The sequence below is a fragment of the Epinephelus moara genome, chromosome 10 (assembly GCF_006386435.1).
Source record: "Epinephelus moara isolate mb chromosome 10, YSFRI_EMoa_1.0, whole genome shotgun sequence".
NCBI lineage: Eukaryota > Metazoa > Chordata > Actinopteri > Perciformes > Serranidae > Epinephelus > Epinephelus moara.
In genome coordinates this window covers 19,418,888-19,435,475 of record NC_065515.1, presented here as the reverse complement: position 1 = coordinate 19,435,475, position 16,588 = coordinate 19,418,888, and the positions used below count along the sequence as shown (strand labels likewise).

Below are 16,588 nucleotides of genomic sequence, written 5' to 3'. Positions count from 1 at the left end.
ACGTGCCCCAGGCACAACATTTAGCTCCAAATCCACAAAACCAGCCTGAAAATGAAGGAAATCTGAAACGATTGCATTAGAGTCAATGGAGCACAGCTGTGTTGTTGTGGGACCCTGGTCTGAGCCGGCCTGATGCTACATTATGATTGGATTTATTTAGGGGGGACAATTATTTTAGCTGCTTAAACTTGACTGTAACCAGAAATTCAAAAAGAATTTTATTCAGCATGTCTTTGTACCCATTAAGAACACTGCAGGAAGGTTTGAAAGTGAAATTCCTTCATAGATAACCTTTAACCAAGCTTTTCATTACAGTATTATAAGATGGAGAACAAAATAGTTCAAGGCCATCTCTCAAATCTGATACTGATCCACTCAACAGAATGGTTAATTGAAGAGCATCCTCCCACTTAGTTCAGGAGAGATTTAGTCTGGCACATTACCACTGATGAATGATTTATTATCATGTGAGGCATGATGACAGAAAGGTGACGGCTGAGAGACCGCTTCTCTTGCTCATTAAGATTTAGGCAGCAACTGACACTTTGTATTTCATCTTGTACATGTGCAATTAAATGCCACATCTGAACTGATCCTCACACTTTTATCTTTTCAGTTTCCTCCCTTTATTTATTTGAAGGATAATTGTTATCATAAGTATTGTCTGATTCAATCACTTTTCTTCTCTTTACTCGTTATTAGACATTGGTTTTTGGACATGGTTGTTGAGGTCAATGATGCCAGGATCCTGAATTTCCTGGAAGCGAGGTTCCAGGCTCAAGACATATCTACAACTGAAGCTCTGCAAACCCTTTTGCTGTCCATTAACCATCTCAAGGCCATTCCTGATCTGGTTGAGATGGCTAAAGTGAGTTAATACTAACGTATTGTTTCCACAGTTTTGTTTGTGTCTGTAATTTATGTTATACACGTAGTACGCCCCCTACTGTTTAACACAAGGAAATGCATCTCTTTAGTTAAAATAAAGATAGAAAACACAAACTGTTTAGAATAGCCTAGCTACCGTAAAGTCAGCCATTGCTTTATGGATTCCTGTTCTGAAGCCTCAAGTTTGACATTTTGATTATCGCCATCTTGTTTGTTTGGGGACAAAATGGACCAAATTCAGATGAGAAAGTGAAGCTTTGGATCTGACTTACACACTGTGGTGATGCTTGCAGACAGCCTGTCAGTCAATGTGGCCCGCCCTTATTTATGCTTAACTTTAAGCCTTAATAAAATGTAAACACGTCATTTCACCCGTACATTTGTCATAAAGAGGGAAATTAGCTGCAGAGACCAAAGCTGTTGTTGCACCAGATTGTAAATATAGTTATATCTGCTGTAAAGTTGGGCATTTTACATGGGCATATATGGGAACTGACTCGCATCTGGAGCCAGCCTCAAGTGGCCATTAGAGGAACTGCACTTATTGGCACTTATTTTATTTATTTATTTAACAGGGATAGTAATCAGTTACTTAGCTGTACCAGAGTTAGCTATAAGCTAATTTTCATTTGTAGAGGGCTTCATTTTTCAGCCCCAGAGGTTGCTGCCTGATAAAAACTAGGGCTGTACTCAACTCAGAATAATGTCAGTTGAATCAGATCTGGTTGTTCAGTATTATTATTCAACTAATTCCTTTTTTCCTTGTAGTTTGATAGTTTGAACGGGGCTCAGTGACATTCATGAGATATACAGTACTAAACAAGTCAACCCAAGTTAATGCTGCTTACAATGTTAACAATGGATCAGAAATGTGCAAAAAAAATTTGCCGACACTAGATATCAAATAAAAGCCAGAGACTGTTTCAAATCAAATTGCTGTGAGCTGTAAATTCATCACTTTGAGCAGAAGACAAATACACAAATATCACTGTCTTGGAGCCTGACCGGGCAAATTCTCTCTTCCTCCAGACAGCTGACAGACTCACTCTGGGTCTGGGTCTACAGCTGCCTATACTGGAGAGCAGCATGAAAGCGTGAAGCTAAATCTGGGGACCAAAATGTCACCAGAGGTACACAGAGTAAATGACCACTTGATTTGAAGTAATCTCAGTTGACTGAGTGTTCTCTAACTGATGATTTGAATCTTTGACTGTCAGGGGGCAGCCCTAATAGAAATGCTAAAAGTCAAAAAGTCAGTTTTGTCTGTTTTTCACTGTCCACTCTGATGGGAGTATGTGCATGGGGCATTATCAAGACAAAAACAGGACCAACAATGCATGGTGACAAATAAGTGAGGAGCTTGGCCTGCCAGCTATGTTGCCAATATATTGTTAAAAGACATATGAACCATGATGCATGCACTCTATATGCTACACAGCTGGCATGCTACCAATGTAAGCTTAATAAGCTGTCCAACTGAAATAGCCTGCTAGCTTATTTGTTTTTAAGCCAACTTCCTGTGGCGCACATTAGATATGGTCTGTCCGAAATCTGCAGCAAAAGTTACAGTTTTCAGTCTACTCTGGGCAAATTCCAGTTTTGCAAACACATTGGAGATCATGGAAGGTCCCATAGGAATGAACGGCTATGGTTCAATTGTGCACGTACACGGAGCTTTGTGGAAACGAGTTGTAAAGACGGAGAAATGGTTTGCATATTGACAAATGTCACCATGCAATCATAACAGATCATGTCAAAATGTCTCTGTCTCTCTTTCACAGGTGTTCCTCAGCATGCCCTTTAGCAAATCCAGCATCTATCTGTGGCATACAGTGGTGCTTTCCTACGGCTCTCTGGTGTACAAGCACTGTGCCTATTACACACCTTGTCCAGTATCTGCTGTGCAGGTAATCAGACAGAGGAAGAATTTACTTTCCTTTGTACCGTAACTTCTGGTATATGATGAGAATTATCTGTGTGCAAAATCATAATGTAGTCTATTTGTAACAACTGACTGCACATTTGTTTACATCTGTACTAGCCACTGCTGGACATGGCTGTGGAAAGTCTGAGGAATGGCAATGAGGAAAACATGGTCATCGCTCTGAAAGCTCTGGGGAACGCAGGTCATCCAGGAAGCATTAAAACAATCATGCGCTTCCTCCCCGGAGTTGCTGCCACCCCTGTGGATCTTCCACCTCGTGTGCTGAGTGCTGCCGTGCAGTCTATGCGACTCATAGCTGCCAGAGACCCTCACAGTGTAACTATATATATATGACATACAGGAATAAAGGCGACTTCTAAGATGTTCATTTAGCACAGCTATATGCTAGGTTTTCATATGAATCATGTTTATGGTAATTGCATGCTCTGTGTTCCACAGTCGAGCTAAAAATGTAATTTTCTGATAAGGTCAAATTCAAATTGGCAATGCGTTTAAACAAAACTGCAGGTTATTCTAATCCTGGAATTTAATTTTCTTCATTGTGGCAGGTAAGAATAATTTTCAACAATCATGTGAAAATGGCAAATCTGATTCATGCTATTGTCACGTTATCTTTGCATTGTGGAGGTACACAATTATCTCCGTATTTATATCTCCAACATTTACAGTAATCTGGATTTTTAAAGTTCATCGTCTCTTCAGAAAATATTGGAGATGGTGTTGGAGGAGAACAGAAATACAGAGCAGTGGGTGGTTGAATGTACAGTCTTTCCGAACATTGTAATACTTGTGTTTTCAGGTCCAAGACATCACCTTGAATCTGTTCGTGCAGAAGAACCTAACCACTGAGATACGCATGCTGGCCTTCATGATCCTGTTTGACACTAAGCCATCAATGGCTCTAGTGTCCACAGTAACTGGACATCTACAGGAGGAAAAAGACCTCCATCTTGTCAGTTTTGCATACTCCTACTTGAGAAGCCTTGCCAGATCCAGTACGCCAAACAACCAATTCCTGTGAGCAAAACAAGGCAGTTATAACCATTATTGTTTATGTCATATTATTTCCAGTGTTCTCAAGCTTTTAACCATCTATTTCTGTGTTCTCTACAACAGCTCAACTGCCTGCAACGTAGCCGCAAAAATCCTGGCCCCTAAATTCGGTCGTCTCAGCTATCACTACAGCAAAGCAGTGCGCATGGACTGGTTTAATGGTATGCTCAAATATAGATTCTTAGATTTCTCTGAAACCGTTGCATGACGATTTGCTTTTTCCCCCCGATACAGATGATTTCCTGATCGGTACTGCCGCTGAAGTCTTCATGCTGAGGAGTGTAACAAACAACTTCCCCACTGAAATCATGTTGAAAGGAAAATTTTACTTCATTGGTAGAATTCTGCAGCTTCTGGAGGTACGGCGCCATACACTGAGACTTTCATTGAAGATGAAGTGTCTTCCCAATTGTGAATAGTAATCTTCTTTTCTTTTTATGCTGCAGTTTGGTGTCCGTGCTGAAGGACTTAAGGAGCTGCTTGACACCGGCATCCCTAGTTTTACAGGAGATCTTAGTTTCAGTGACTTCCAGGCTATTCTAAATGTGGTGAGTGTGCTGTATAACTATGACTTTGAGGCAACAGCAGAACTGTGCTGTGATATGTCAGCTATGTGTTGTGCTGTGCCATTTTCAGCTTCAAAACTGGGAAATTCTGCCCAATGATAAGCCCATCCTGTCCGCCTATTCTCGCGCGTCTGGACAAGAGTGCTTCTTTGCTGATCTTAACAAAGCAACCATTCAGGACATCATCATGGTGAGAGAATAACTGAAGAACAAACATTAGTGTCGAAGCTCAGTCAACAAAAAGGACCGTGTGTGTACAAAGCTTTTTACATGCTGTTCTCCTGTGATCCTGCCCGCAGGCTCTTAGTCCTTCTGCAGGGAAAGAGAGCCCTCTGTGGGCTGTGATCGAGAATCTACAGAAGGGGGTGTCATGGCATCGGACAAAGCCGTTCTTAATCTTTGAGGTTCGCTACTTCCAAGCTACCACCCTTGGTCTCCCCCTGGAGATTAGCAAATATTATGAAACCATCAATGGGATAACTGTTAATGGTGAGAAGCCAATCCTACAGCAAAGGACCACCTCACAAATTGACTTAGCACTGGTTGATGACTAAAATTATTATTTCATTTGATGTAAATCATTTTTAAAGTCATTTCTTTCTTATGCAGCCAAAGCCACAGTAAATCCACCACTGACTGAACATCTTGGACAACTGTTGACTTCTGACATTTCACTGGAGTCTGATGGTTTTATTGGGTAAAATACTACTTCCATCATGTTAAAGGTCCAGTGTGTAGGATTTAGGGGCATCTATTGGCAGAAGTTATATATATTATACATAGCTATGTTTCCATTAGTTTATACTAATCTGAATATAACAGTTGTTTTTGTTTTCATTACCCTGAGCTGTTTATATCCACATACAGAGCAGGTTCTCTTACACAGAGTCTGCTATGTTGTTTTGCAGTAGCCCAGAAAAGGCAAACCCTAACCAAACACTGGCTTTAGATAGGGTCAGTCATGTTTTTGTGTTTTCACGTCAGCCATCGTAGTTCTCCTGCAACCTCACCACTAGATGCCACTAAACCCTGCACACTAGACCTTTAAGCAATTATCATAGAAAGCAAACAAAATTGCTTTTGTATACCATTTATAGCCATATTGTGGAGTTAAAACAAGTGAATTAACCTCTTCTTTTTTAGTTTCACAAAGGATTTTTGGGTTTTCTATGGGATCAACACAGAGCTGTTCCAGTGCGGTACTGAGCTTAAGAGCAAATCGCCCATTGCTATCCCGTGGAACTTTGCTGTCAAGATTAATGTCAGAGAGAAGAAGTTTCAACTCGACATTCCTTCATGCAAAAAAGAGTTTGAACTCTTTTCAGTCAGGTATGTTTTTGGCATGTGGTAGGAAATGGTTTCACATAAGGATCACAATCTTGAATTAATTCACAAATTCAAAATATTAATTCTTGTACTTCAATCAACACATCTTTCCTTGCTAAATGGAGAGCAGCACATCAAGACCAAACTTCTGTTTCATATTGCAACTCTTGTCATGCACTGCTCTGAAGTAAGAGCCTGAAAAAGTTCCTCTTACCTATATATTGAGTCGAAAATGAATGGGACTCTGTATGCCATGTGGTTTATACAACTGTGCTTTAAGTGTTATAAAAGTTACCCACAATGCAGTCAATGTGCCATGTTTTCTTTTCCAACCAACAGCTCCAATGTGTACGCAGTCTCCAGGAACATTGAAGAGCCAGCTTTGGCTAAAATGACTCCAATAATGCCCACAGCCATTGATTCCAATCATGAAGTCGTCCGCAAGGACCCCACAGTTGTGAGGCCTGAGTCAGATGAGGTACAGTCATCACCTTTGTAAGATTACTGTTAAAGTAAAAATAATTAAGATTTACAGAACTCAATCTCTGTAATTTTCCCCCAATCCAACAGATCCTGGCAGCAAACACCTGGCATCCAATATCCAAAATGTGTACCAAGAGTAACATTTATGGAGCTGGTCTGTGTGTGGAGTCTGAGTTAAGGAGAGAGTATTATCACGAGGAATACCCCCTCTACTATTTCCTGGGATACACCCGCATGGCATTCAAAGTAGTCCCAGGTATGCACAACAAGTCCAACACATTCATACAGTACTGTGCAATCCAAAAAAACATCACAAACGTATATGGCCTCAAGAATGTAACAAATATTTAGCAGTGCAAGCAAAACACTGCTTAACCAGCCCACTCTCATGGAAAAAAACACCACAATGGTCAACTGTGCAAAGAGCTTATTACAATCTTATACTTACGTTTATTGTAAGGCAATGCCCTCTAGTAAATATTAGAGGAGCAGAGGAGGAAGTCATATTATGTAGCATAAAAAGCGACAAAGTCCATGACATGTTGTACAAATTTTAAACAACCACAGGACTTTCACCCAGGAGACCAGTGTTTGCATCCCGAAGTCAGCTTTGACTCCTTTTAACAACAACATTGCCTAGTATGTAAGTGTAGCAAGCTTCGCTATCTATGTTAGTGACATAACTAATAATAATTACATAAAGCTAAACCAAGATGTTTTGCGTAAACCTAACCAGGGAGTGTTGGAGCGAAACTACAACCATTTTATGATGTTAAGAATGAGCTTAAAACTACCATTAAAATAGTAATAGATGTAGTTTTGGGGCTGGTCACATGACTTTCTTTTTTTTTAGCTGATGGAAATCGACATAGTCTGTCATTTAGGTAGGAGAGAGCATTGGCTTAAACTTGCATGAGACACAATGCACCTCTGGCAGGTTGTGTTCAGCAGTGTGCTCTGCTGCACCTGGAACCACACACAAGAGTGATGTCACTTTGTACTGACACACTTGTACATCACTGCAGCAACTTAAGCCACCAGAAGTCTGCAAGAACAAGATTTTCATTGAGAGTTAAGATACTCTTAATTGTTGTTTTTTATGAACTAGTACAGTGCCTGTTCAAAACAGGCCAGGTGTTTGGCCTGGGGTATTGCTGCTTGCTCCTTTTTCAAGAACTACTCATTCAAACAATTTCACACTTGATACTCTTCTTCTTGGGGTCCTGAGCAACACACCTGGACCCCAAACAGTTTCAGATTTATTATGATGTTTGGATATGACAAAAATGAATGATGCTGCTATTCTAACTGATTGTACAGAAGCCCCCTAGAGCACTTAAATACGCATCTCAACAGAACTTGCTGTGTACTTCTATCTCAGAGGAAAACATTGCACCACTACATATGCCTGACAGAGACATGTTACTGGTTACATTGCAGATTCAGAATTAACTCACAAAATATAACAATTAACTATTTGTTATATTACTTTTTTAGTTAGACCCCATAAAGTTTGTAATTGCGTATCTCCCCTAAATACAGATATGTGTCTCTGTGTGAATATCAGGCTAATCGCTGGTAAGTGTAGTTAATGCTAGGTAGCTTCTGTTTACCTGGTGTCTTCAGTTGCCTGTGACCGGTATTTTCCCAAGGCTCTGCCTACAAGTCTGACACTCGTGGAGCAACATTTAATCCACAACATATCCAGGCACAAGCTTCATTACGTCTTTGTAGCTGCAGCTTCCACCATTAAAATCCAGTTTTGGTTGTTTAGCCAGTGTAGGGCTCCAGCTAACATCTGCAGCCAAGGACGGCTCACCTTTGGTGGGGTGTATTTCCTGGAGTTTAGCGTTGTTGTGCTTTCAGACCGGACGTTTGAGGATGTGTTTTTTTGTGGTAAGAGTTTTAGTCCAACTACCTGCAGCAGCAGTGTTCTTGTCATCTTTCCTCCCAACAAAATCAAAGTATTGGGAATAAATTTTCAACCATTAGGGTTAACGTTTCCAAGTAGCTAGCTGCTTTGTGACGTGCGTGCACAGCATGACGGTTAGGAAAATGAGCCCATTGATGTGACTGTTGTGTTTCAAGTCAGTAGTTATGTGATAACAAAAGTAACGTTGGTTTTAGAGTAATTGTAACGTTATTACTGAAATTTCATTAGTAATTAGTTACACTACTCGTTACTGGAAAAAGTAACGTTATTACTGTAACGTGTTACTGCCCAACACTGGCTCCACCATAGACAGATGTTAAGTAAAGGTACATTGTGTTGATTATTCCTCTTTTACTCTCTTCACCTTAAGTGAAAATTTGAATGCAGTAGCCTACTTTCACTGTGTGGTATTTATAGTTTTAAGTTTAAAAGTTAATAGTTTTACTACTTCTACTTCTACTATTTCTTCTACCACTGCAAATACTAACATTCCCAGTTAAAGGATGGGTAGACAGGAAAGCAAGACAGTGTTTGCCTGGGGCCCCCACATCACTAAATCTGCCCCTGAAAATAACACCCAAGTCACGGCTACTCACAGTCAGACAGTAAAGAAGTAAGAAAGCTGAAGTAAGCTAAGCAGTTGTATTAGTTTATAGAGTAGAGCATGATTTTTTTTTTAGTTATTCAGCTTGCGGTCACATTGTTAGTGTTGTAAGTTACATGGCAAATGTTCACACTTTGAGATGCAATGGCAGAGTTACGCTTATCCTGTGGGCAATCTGCTCGTGCTCATTGACTCCAGGAAAGTGAAGAGGAACTCGGTTGTAACATTAGTACATCCAGCGTCTGAACTGCAGTCAGTGAGCCACAGCTAAGCCGGTGTCGTGCCAGGGTAACTCGACATGGCCGACATGCTGCTCGCTCTGCAGAGCCCAGCGCTTCTTTGGGTTCAGAAACACAAGCCTTCATAATGAACGTTACATAGCTTATGCTTGAAATGTTTGAAACATGGAAAATCTCTGGTCTCTTTCTACATCTGTGGAATGTACCATAGCGAGCGATACAGAATACTTGCATAGATGAAAACGTGCTGCAGAGGCCTAAAGCCCCCAGTGTCCCTGACACTGTAGAGAGCCAAATTCGACAGTGCACATCCTTGGGTCTTCAGCATTGCACCTGCCAAATGTGAAGTAGATTGGATGAATGGTTCCTGACTTATGCAAGGGACCCACGCACATACACACATATGAGATTTCCTGCTTGTTTTGGTTTTGCATAATGTTTAAATTAAAATACTTTTACAGGAACCACTGAAAACAGACACTGGATTGCATGTTGCCGTGTTGCCTGATACATTTCTTTCTTAACTCTTTCCTAACGTAGCCTGTATACCTTTATTAGCACAGGCAATCAAAGCTGTTGACAAAATCCACTTTGAGGTTAATGCTGGCCCGAGCAGAGACCCAATGAGTGCACGCCAACTGCTTGAGACTCTGAGGAGGCTTTCCAAGGTATTTGGCTACCCTTGCAATGTTATTATCTGTGCACCTGCTCTGGTGTTTAATCCATTCAAATTCTCCTGTTGCTTAATTGTGTTTACAGGAAGCCACCCAGCGAGTAAATCTGACCTCTGATTCAGCCTCGAGCGTCACAGAATCTCCTCACAGCCGTCGTGACAACGTAATGGAGGTATGCTCACACAAGCTCCACAGAGAGTGACCCAAAAATGTTTGCACTGAGCAGTCATCATGTAAATTGTTTCAGCTGTGCTAATGATTCATGATCCCATCACTATGAAAATAAGTGGTTCAAGTTATGACTGCAGCTAACTGTGTGCATGAAGCACTCCATAGAAAGTGTTGCTTTACTGTCATATACGATAAAAAATGCTCAGGTCCACACATGACATAAGATAACTGATATGTTGTACATTTGTACGTGATGCACACCAACCCACTGCCCACTGGACTGCCTTCTATCATATTCCATAGGGTTCGGACTCAACACCTGAAGCTGTGTTCAATATCAAAGCATTGGCCATGAGTGGCAACCAGAAGCCTGAGGGTTATGATGCAGCCTTCTACTACACGCCTGAGGCAAACATTCAGAATGCCCAGTTGATTGTGTCCCAGGTCGGGGAAGACACCAACTGGAAGATGTGCGTTGACACCACTGTGGATGCCCATGACGAGGCAAAGGTAGATATACAACACACAGGATACTATTTTATTTCTATCTGTGTGCATTAAATGTCAGAAGTTTAAAGAATAATATTGCCATTATATTTTCCCTGAAAAGACTAAAATAATAAGTAATTGCTAGCCTTAACCTTTAAAACATTTAAAGAAACAGTGTGTAGGATTTAGTGGCGTCTAACAGTGAGGATTACAGATCGCAACCGGCTGAAACGTCTCCCATGTGCCAGGCGTGAACTCTCAGCCAAAGTATCCGCAGAGGTCCCTTCCTCTTCAAAACAAACAGACCCAGTGATTTAAACCAGTAAAAACCCTTATTAACGCAGTTTCACATAAGAAAAAAAAAATCACTATTTTTACGACGCCTTTTGCTGCTTATTACAGTGGCTGACGCGAAAATGCAAATGGCCCTATCTAAAGCCAGTGTTTGGTTTGTCTGTTCTTGGCAACCCACTCTCTCTCCTAAGTCGTCAAAATCTGGTGCTTTGGCAGTGACTTGCAGCGTCAGACACTGACGAAAAAGCAGTCTTTTAACGTTGTCATGATATGCAGCCATTCGTCGTTACATTTTAATGGTGCTTAGTGGTGTCAGTGGGAAACGCAGCGGGACAAGAACGACAATTAAGGCGGCGAAAGTGCGAGTAGAGCGGGCAGGTGTGGTGGTGGATTGGTCCAACAAACACCGACCGCAACCCGCAAGACTATAAAGCCAAACCCAGATCTTTTTTCCTAAACCTAACCATGTGCATGTGTTGTTGGAGGAAAAATAACGTCACTCTGCGGTGTTACACTGATGTACTGCATTTATTTTGAAAGAGCCTCCATGTAAACATTAAATTTCCTGTGTTTTGAAACAATGCATGTAACAGGCAAAACTTGACACGGTGTCCCGGAACATCAACGACCAATGCACCCAGGGTACCTTTCACATTGCATCAGGACTTGGAAAGTCCATGACAAACATCGATATGTGACGAGGTCGGAGTGAGAATGTGTTGCTCTAGGCCACTGTAGAAATATGGCAGTGCAACACAGACTCTGTGAATGAGGACCCACTTTTGCTGTAGATATTAACGGCTCATTCTAAGGTAACGAAAACACAACGTTCTTCATTTCAGGTGATCATACACTAAAAAAACATACATATTAAACTATATTCCATTTCTACCAATATATATCCCCCTACATCCTACACACTGGACCTTTAAAATCTAATAACCAGCTACATTTCATCCAGCCACCATCACTATCTATTAACCTTTCTCAAAATAGACAAAGTTCACCAAAGTTCAGCTTCACTACATAATGCATGTGAAGGTTGCTCTTAACTGCCAGACACATGGGTACATGAATGCTGACACACATGACTAGTGCTATAAAATCTCTTTATCTCATGGCAGCCTTGTAAGTGTCTGCATACTGCCTTTTATATATTTTAACAGAATCAAAAACATCATAAAAACAGATCCACTTGTCTGTTGTTAGGATATATTTAGCCATATAAATCTGTTTAAATACACTGTCTACAAACACACTGCATGATGGTTAAATTTCGACATTAAAAATCCTACTGATGGCCAGTTTAAGGTATTTTATCATATTGCACATGGAGGCCGAAGCCAAGGGTTTTGTTTGTAGAGACTTCCTTCATGATTGATCTCTTGTGTTTGCTCTAGGCACACATTAGATGGGGAGCTGAATGTCAGTCCTATGAAATGTCAATGAAATATGCAACTGCACATCTGCCTGGCTCCAAGCCAACACTCAAGGCCAAAGTGCACTGGACCAGGATCCCGGAGAGCATGGCGGAGACGGGCAGAAGGTGAGCCTCGGTGGGAAAAAGGTGAAGTTTGTATCAGGGAAGATAAAATGTGAGGAGTAAGAGGAGAGTGAGCCGGAGAAGAAGGAGGTGAAAGATGACTTCGACTCGCTCGCTCTGATTTACAGAGCACAGTGGAAACATTTTCTGTGTTTAAAATGATGACACAAACTGGTGTGTATTGTTAAAGGAGTTTTTTTTTTTTTAACCTCTCCCAGAATTGAAAGCTACGTCCCAGGCATGGCTTTACTTCTCGGCTTCTACCAGCAGCATGAGAGAAATGCCGAGCAGGAGGTTTCTGCATCAGTTGTTGCCGCCTCAGCAGACAGCGTCGATGTGAAGATTAAATTCCCAGAGGTATTGGCGGAAACATCCACAACCTACATTTTTATGCAAACTTGTAAATCCTTGCATTGTATATAACCTGCACTGACTGCTGTATTTATATGGATGTATCATTCATTCTTGTCATTAGTACACAGTCTACCGCCAGGCTATTCCGGTTCCTCTGCCACCTACCAGCTCTCTGAAGCTTCAGCCCGACATCACAAACACCACAATAGGCAGCTTTGGACGTGCATAAAAACATGTGAGCTACATAAAACCAGTTTGATTAAGCATAATTGGATGTTCATACTAATTTTCTGTGTCTTTTTGAATATTTTATCATTGTGTGTGTGTGGGGGGGGCAGTGGAGGATTGCGTTGACAGATTTCTATGCAAAGCAGATGAGCAAAAACAAGCAAAGAGCTGTGCAATTTTCTTTTTTTTTTTGCTTGCTTTTAAAAATATGTTTTGTGCTGCAGAAAGACAACAAAGCCCAGATGGAAGCCAGATGCCTCTTTTCACAGTGATAACGCCACAACCAAAATCTCACCACCATGATGAAAGTGAGGATCATAAAAGATGCATCAGTAATCTGTCAGATGTCACCAGTTTGGAAATAACCTGTGAAGGTCCTGATTTATTCATCTGAAATCCTGTTAATATTTGAAGACCCTCTTTTAATGAAATATTGTGTAAATTCATGCTTCTGCCCCAAAATATTGTAGCTTCATAACACAGGATTCACTAAAACCTGTTTCAGCAAGTTTTGTTTTTCCTCTCTGATCCTGTCAATATAAATCTGTGCTTCATCCAAACATTGTGTTAAGTCTGTGTCCCAGGATTACAACCATGACAACATGTAATGAAGCTCCACCATGTTCACTTTTGGCTTGTTAATGAACCAAGAAAGTTTAAAAAGCAGCTGGACTGTTGTTACATCTGTGACCAGATTAGATCATGTAAAAATACCTGGGGGCCATCTTTATTCTTTATTCAGGATCCCCATTAGTCATTACTGCAGTAACGTCATCCTATCAGTAGACCACAAGAGCAAACCATTAGAGACCATAACTTAGGCTCATAGAATGATATGTAACCGCATGAACTATATGTGACTGCACAAAACATGGTTGTACGCTGAGACCTCACCCAAGTGAGCGCCACAAATACACATAACCTTCACAAACGTTACATCATATGCTGGTAAAACTGATTTCTTTTTTGATCATTGGTGCTCTTTGTTAGTATAGTGGTAATTTATTCCAAATCGACATGGCGCTGAACATTACAGTTTTCTTTAATGCACTGGTCTACGGTAAGGGTAGTGTAAAGCTTGTCATGCAGGCATATCTGGTTTCATGATGGTGTCTATCAACAGCGTATGTTATCTGTGAATATAGGCGTGCAGGTCTTCTTAAGGCACAGATATTTCTAAAATACTGGATCAGGCTGTATGCCAGTCTGTCCTCCACCCTCATCCATCCCCTCCACACTGTTCCTCACAGAGCAGTGAAGAACAAGACGAGCAGCTCTGTTTTGAACAAGCTGGACAAGGTCTTGTTTCGAGGCGCTGGACCAGATTGCTGGACAGTAGTCCAGGTGTGATAAGACTAAAGACTGCACTAGTTTAACTGGCATCTCTGTTAAAAAATAAGCACGCTTTCTGATAACTGTAATGTCTCTACTCCTTTTAGCAACCATGTTATTAATGTGAGCTGACCATGAAAGAGTTCCCTCAAGTGTGACCCTCCAACAATTTTGGCCTCTTTAACCTTCTCAACAGCTACACCATGCAAAGAGATGCACAGCTCTTGATGTGCTTGACCTGCTTCTTGCATTATACGGGTTATAAAAACACAAAAGCAAACGCAACTGTTTCCTCTTTAAGTAAAAAAGTATTCAACTTGTGAAAGCGACAGGCCTCGCTGTCAACTTTAAGCTTCCTTGCTGTGGCCATGTCTGCTATCTAGAAAAAAATGTCTTTTGCTAGGTATTGTAAAACTTCAGTTTGTAGCCAAGGCTATTATTTGCTTAAATCACTGAAGGCAACAGGCTTATATTTGGCACAGGCGTCTATATGGTAGAGGCCTTTAATTTTTTTTTATGCAAAACTGTTGCTCAGCAAAGATGGGAAATACAATCAAATTCTTTATTTGAACCAGTACGAATATTACTTGTATAAAAATTAGGAATAATAATTAGGAATTTATTAGGAATTAGGAATAACATATTAATTACACATCATTCGATGTAGCTGCGATAGACCCTTACGGACTAAAGGAATATGAATAACTTACCAAGCATGGCCGTAGCAAGCTATGAGGTCACCGAGGTCCGGACCTTGGTAGAAATTTCAAAGAGAAAAAAACAGAAGAAGCCTCAAACAGCATGGTAAACATATTAACACAGCAGACAGCTTTTATTTTGAAACGACACACAGGAAGTTATCTGATGTATTGGTGGAACGTGGAAAACTTGAATTCAGTTGAAAGGAAGACGACAATACTGCTAGCTGCTAGTTTTTGTTTTACTATTTTAGCGACGACCAAGCAGCCCACTGTAAGTTAGAGTTTAAGAAAAAGTTAAGTTCTTGCTAAGTAACGTTAATGCTAGAAGCTTTAGCTGTGACACAATGGATTGAAAGCTACTGGCTAATCATGCATGATGTGATGTCATTAAGTGCCATGCTCCCGAAGGTAACATTATTTAACGTTATGCAGGTGGCTGGTTCATGACCCAATAAAGTTACAAAAGGTTAGGTGGTGTAGAAACTATATATGTATATATATATATATATATATATATGACAAAAAATATTGAACTTATTATGCTATTCTAAATTACTGTATGGTGATGCACCTGTATGGTGTACACTAGATTTGATTGAGGTGGGTATTTGATATATAATGCACTGGGCAATAAGAGCATGAACACTATTCAGTGGCTTGAAGCCTTAAACCACATCAAATACTGTTGTTACATTATGCAGCCCTTTATTCACTTATTTGAAGAGTACATGACCTCACGTGTTTGTCATCTACTATTTATTTGTTGTTGTTGTTGCATTACTCTTGCTAGCCTAGAATTTGATAATAATCACATGCAAATATTCAAACCCTTCATTCCAAATTATCTTAAAGCATTATAATGTAATCAATAAGGTCTAATCAACCTCCTTTATTTGTCAAAATGCTTAGCTACACTAGGCTAGTAAAAGGGAATGGGCGTTTAGTTGAGATGAGGCTTTTAATTTAAGTTTTATGGTAACTGTTTATTTGCTTGTTTACTATCGTCCTGTGTAGTTCCTATTTGGAGCGTGTCTACAAACTGGATGATAGGGTTGCTGTCGTGAGATACAGAAAAAATGCAAGGTGAACTTCTTTGATTTACCAATATTGTGTGACTGGTCACATACTGTATACTATATTTTAGAAAACAAGCTGTCAGTCAGAAGTCCACAGTTTGCCCTCGGGCCTGACTTTGGCCATCCCTGATATATGGTATGACAGTAACTGTGGTGTAATCTGAGCTCATTACTAAATATTACACAATATTGTTACGTTAGGCAACGATCAGCAGCACTGATGACATCTCTGGAAATCCAGATCAGGTCATAAAATCTTTCGATTCAAGTGTGAACCTTGTCTGATGCTAACTTTGCAGCATTTTTTGTATTGACCCAAAAGAAAACAGAAAAAGCAATTTGTATGACATTATATTTGCCAATTCTAATTTTCCTTACAATATGTAATTGATGGAGTGGAAACTGCACAAAGCACAATCCAATCGGCTGGCAGATTTGTCTGCTCAACCAGCCATTTGGCAAACAAACAGTCTTTGTTAACAGGTCCTGTTATTCTCTAAATATCCCCTCTGATTGTCATAATACTGAATGTTGTGGGTGAGTTTTGGATTCAGCAAGCTGGATCATAAATGCCCTTTTTGGAGGATTTCTGCTGAAAGAGACGGATGTTTACAGGGTCTGTGTGACCTGCTCTGTTTGTTTGGTCAACTCACCCAACAGGACTGTTTGCACATATCAGCACACAATGT

The 16,588-nt window shown here is 40.4% G+C and overlaps 1 protein-coding gene across 2 annotated transcripts in view; it reads left to right on the top strand.

The window, feature by feature from the left end:
- vtg3 (vitellogenin 3, phosvitinless) overlaps positions 1-13,350 on the top strand; it is a 16,681-nt gene extending 3,331 nt beyond the window's left edge. Inside the window, exons 9-28 of one of the 2 annotated variants that reach the window (XM_050055745.1) lie at positions 703-868; positions 2,670-2,795; positions 2,930-3,148; positions 3,633-3,850; positions 3,950-4,047; positions 4,121-4,245; positions 4,333-4,434; positions 4,523-4,642; positions 4,752-4,941; positions 5,062-5,149; positions 5,596-5,781; positions 6,118-6,256; positions 6,349-6,517; positions 9,596-9,705; positions 9,797-9,883; positions 10,186-10,392; positions 12,066-12,211; positions 12,427-12,565; positions 12,684-12,797; positions 13,015-13,350. In XM_050055745.1, coding sequence (XP_049911702.1) covers positions 703-868; positions 2,670-2,795; positions 2,930-3,148; positions 3,633-3,850; positions 3,950-4,047; positions 4,121-4,245; positions 4,333-4,434; positions 4,523-4,642; positions 4,752-4,941; positions 5,062-5,149; positions 5,596-5,781; positions 6,118-6,256; positions 6,349-6,517; positions 9,596-9,705; positions 9,797-9,883; positions 10,186-10,392; positions 12,066-12,211; positions 12,427-12,565; positions 12,684-12,791 — 2,743 coding nt within the window. In that variant the 3' untranslated portion in view covers positions 12,792-12,797; positions 13,015-13,350. Of the gene's footprint in view, positions 1-702; positions 869-2,669; positions 2,796-2,929; positions 3,149-3,632; positions 3,851-3,949; positions 4,048-4,120; positions 4,246-4,332; positions 4,435-4,522; positions 4,643-4,751; positions 4,942-5,061; positions 5,150-5,595; positions 5,782-6,117; positions 6,257-6,348; positions 6,518-9,577; positions 9,706-9,796; positions 9,884-10,185; positions 10,393-12,065; positions 12,212-12,426; positions 12,566-12,683; positions 12,798-13,014 lie in introns of both variants that reach the window. The other variant, XM_050055744.1, reaches the window with a different exon arrangement.
- Positions 13,351-16,588: the final 3,238 nt, after the last annotated feature.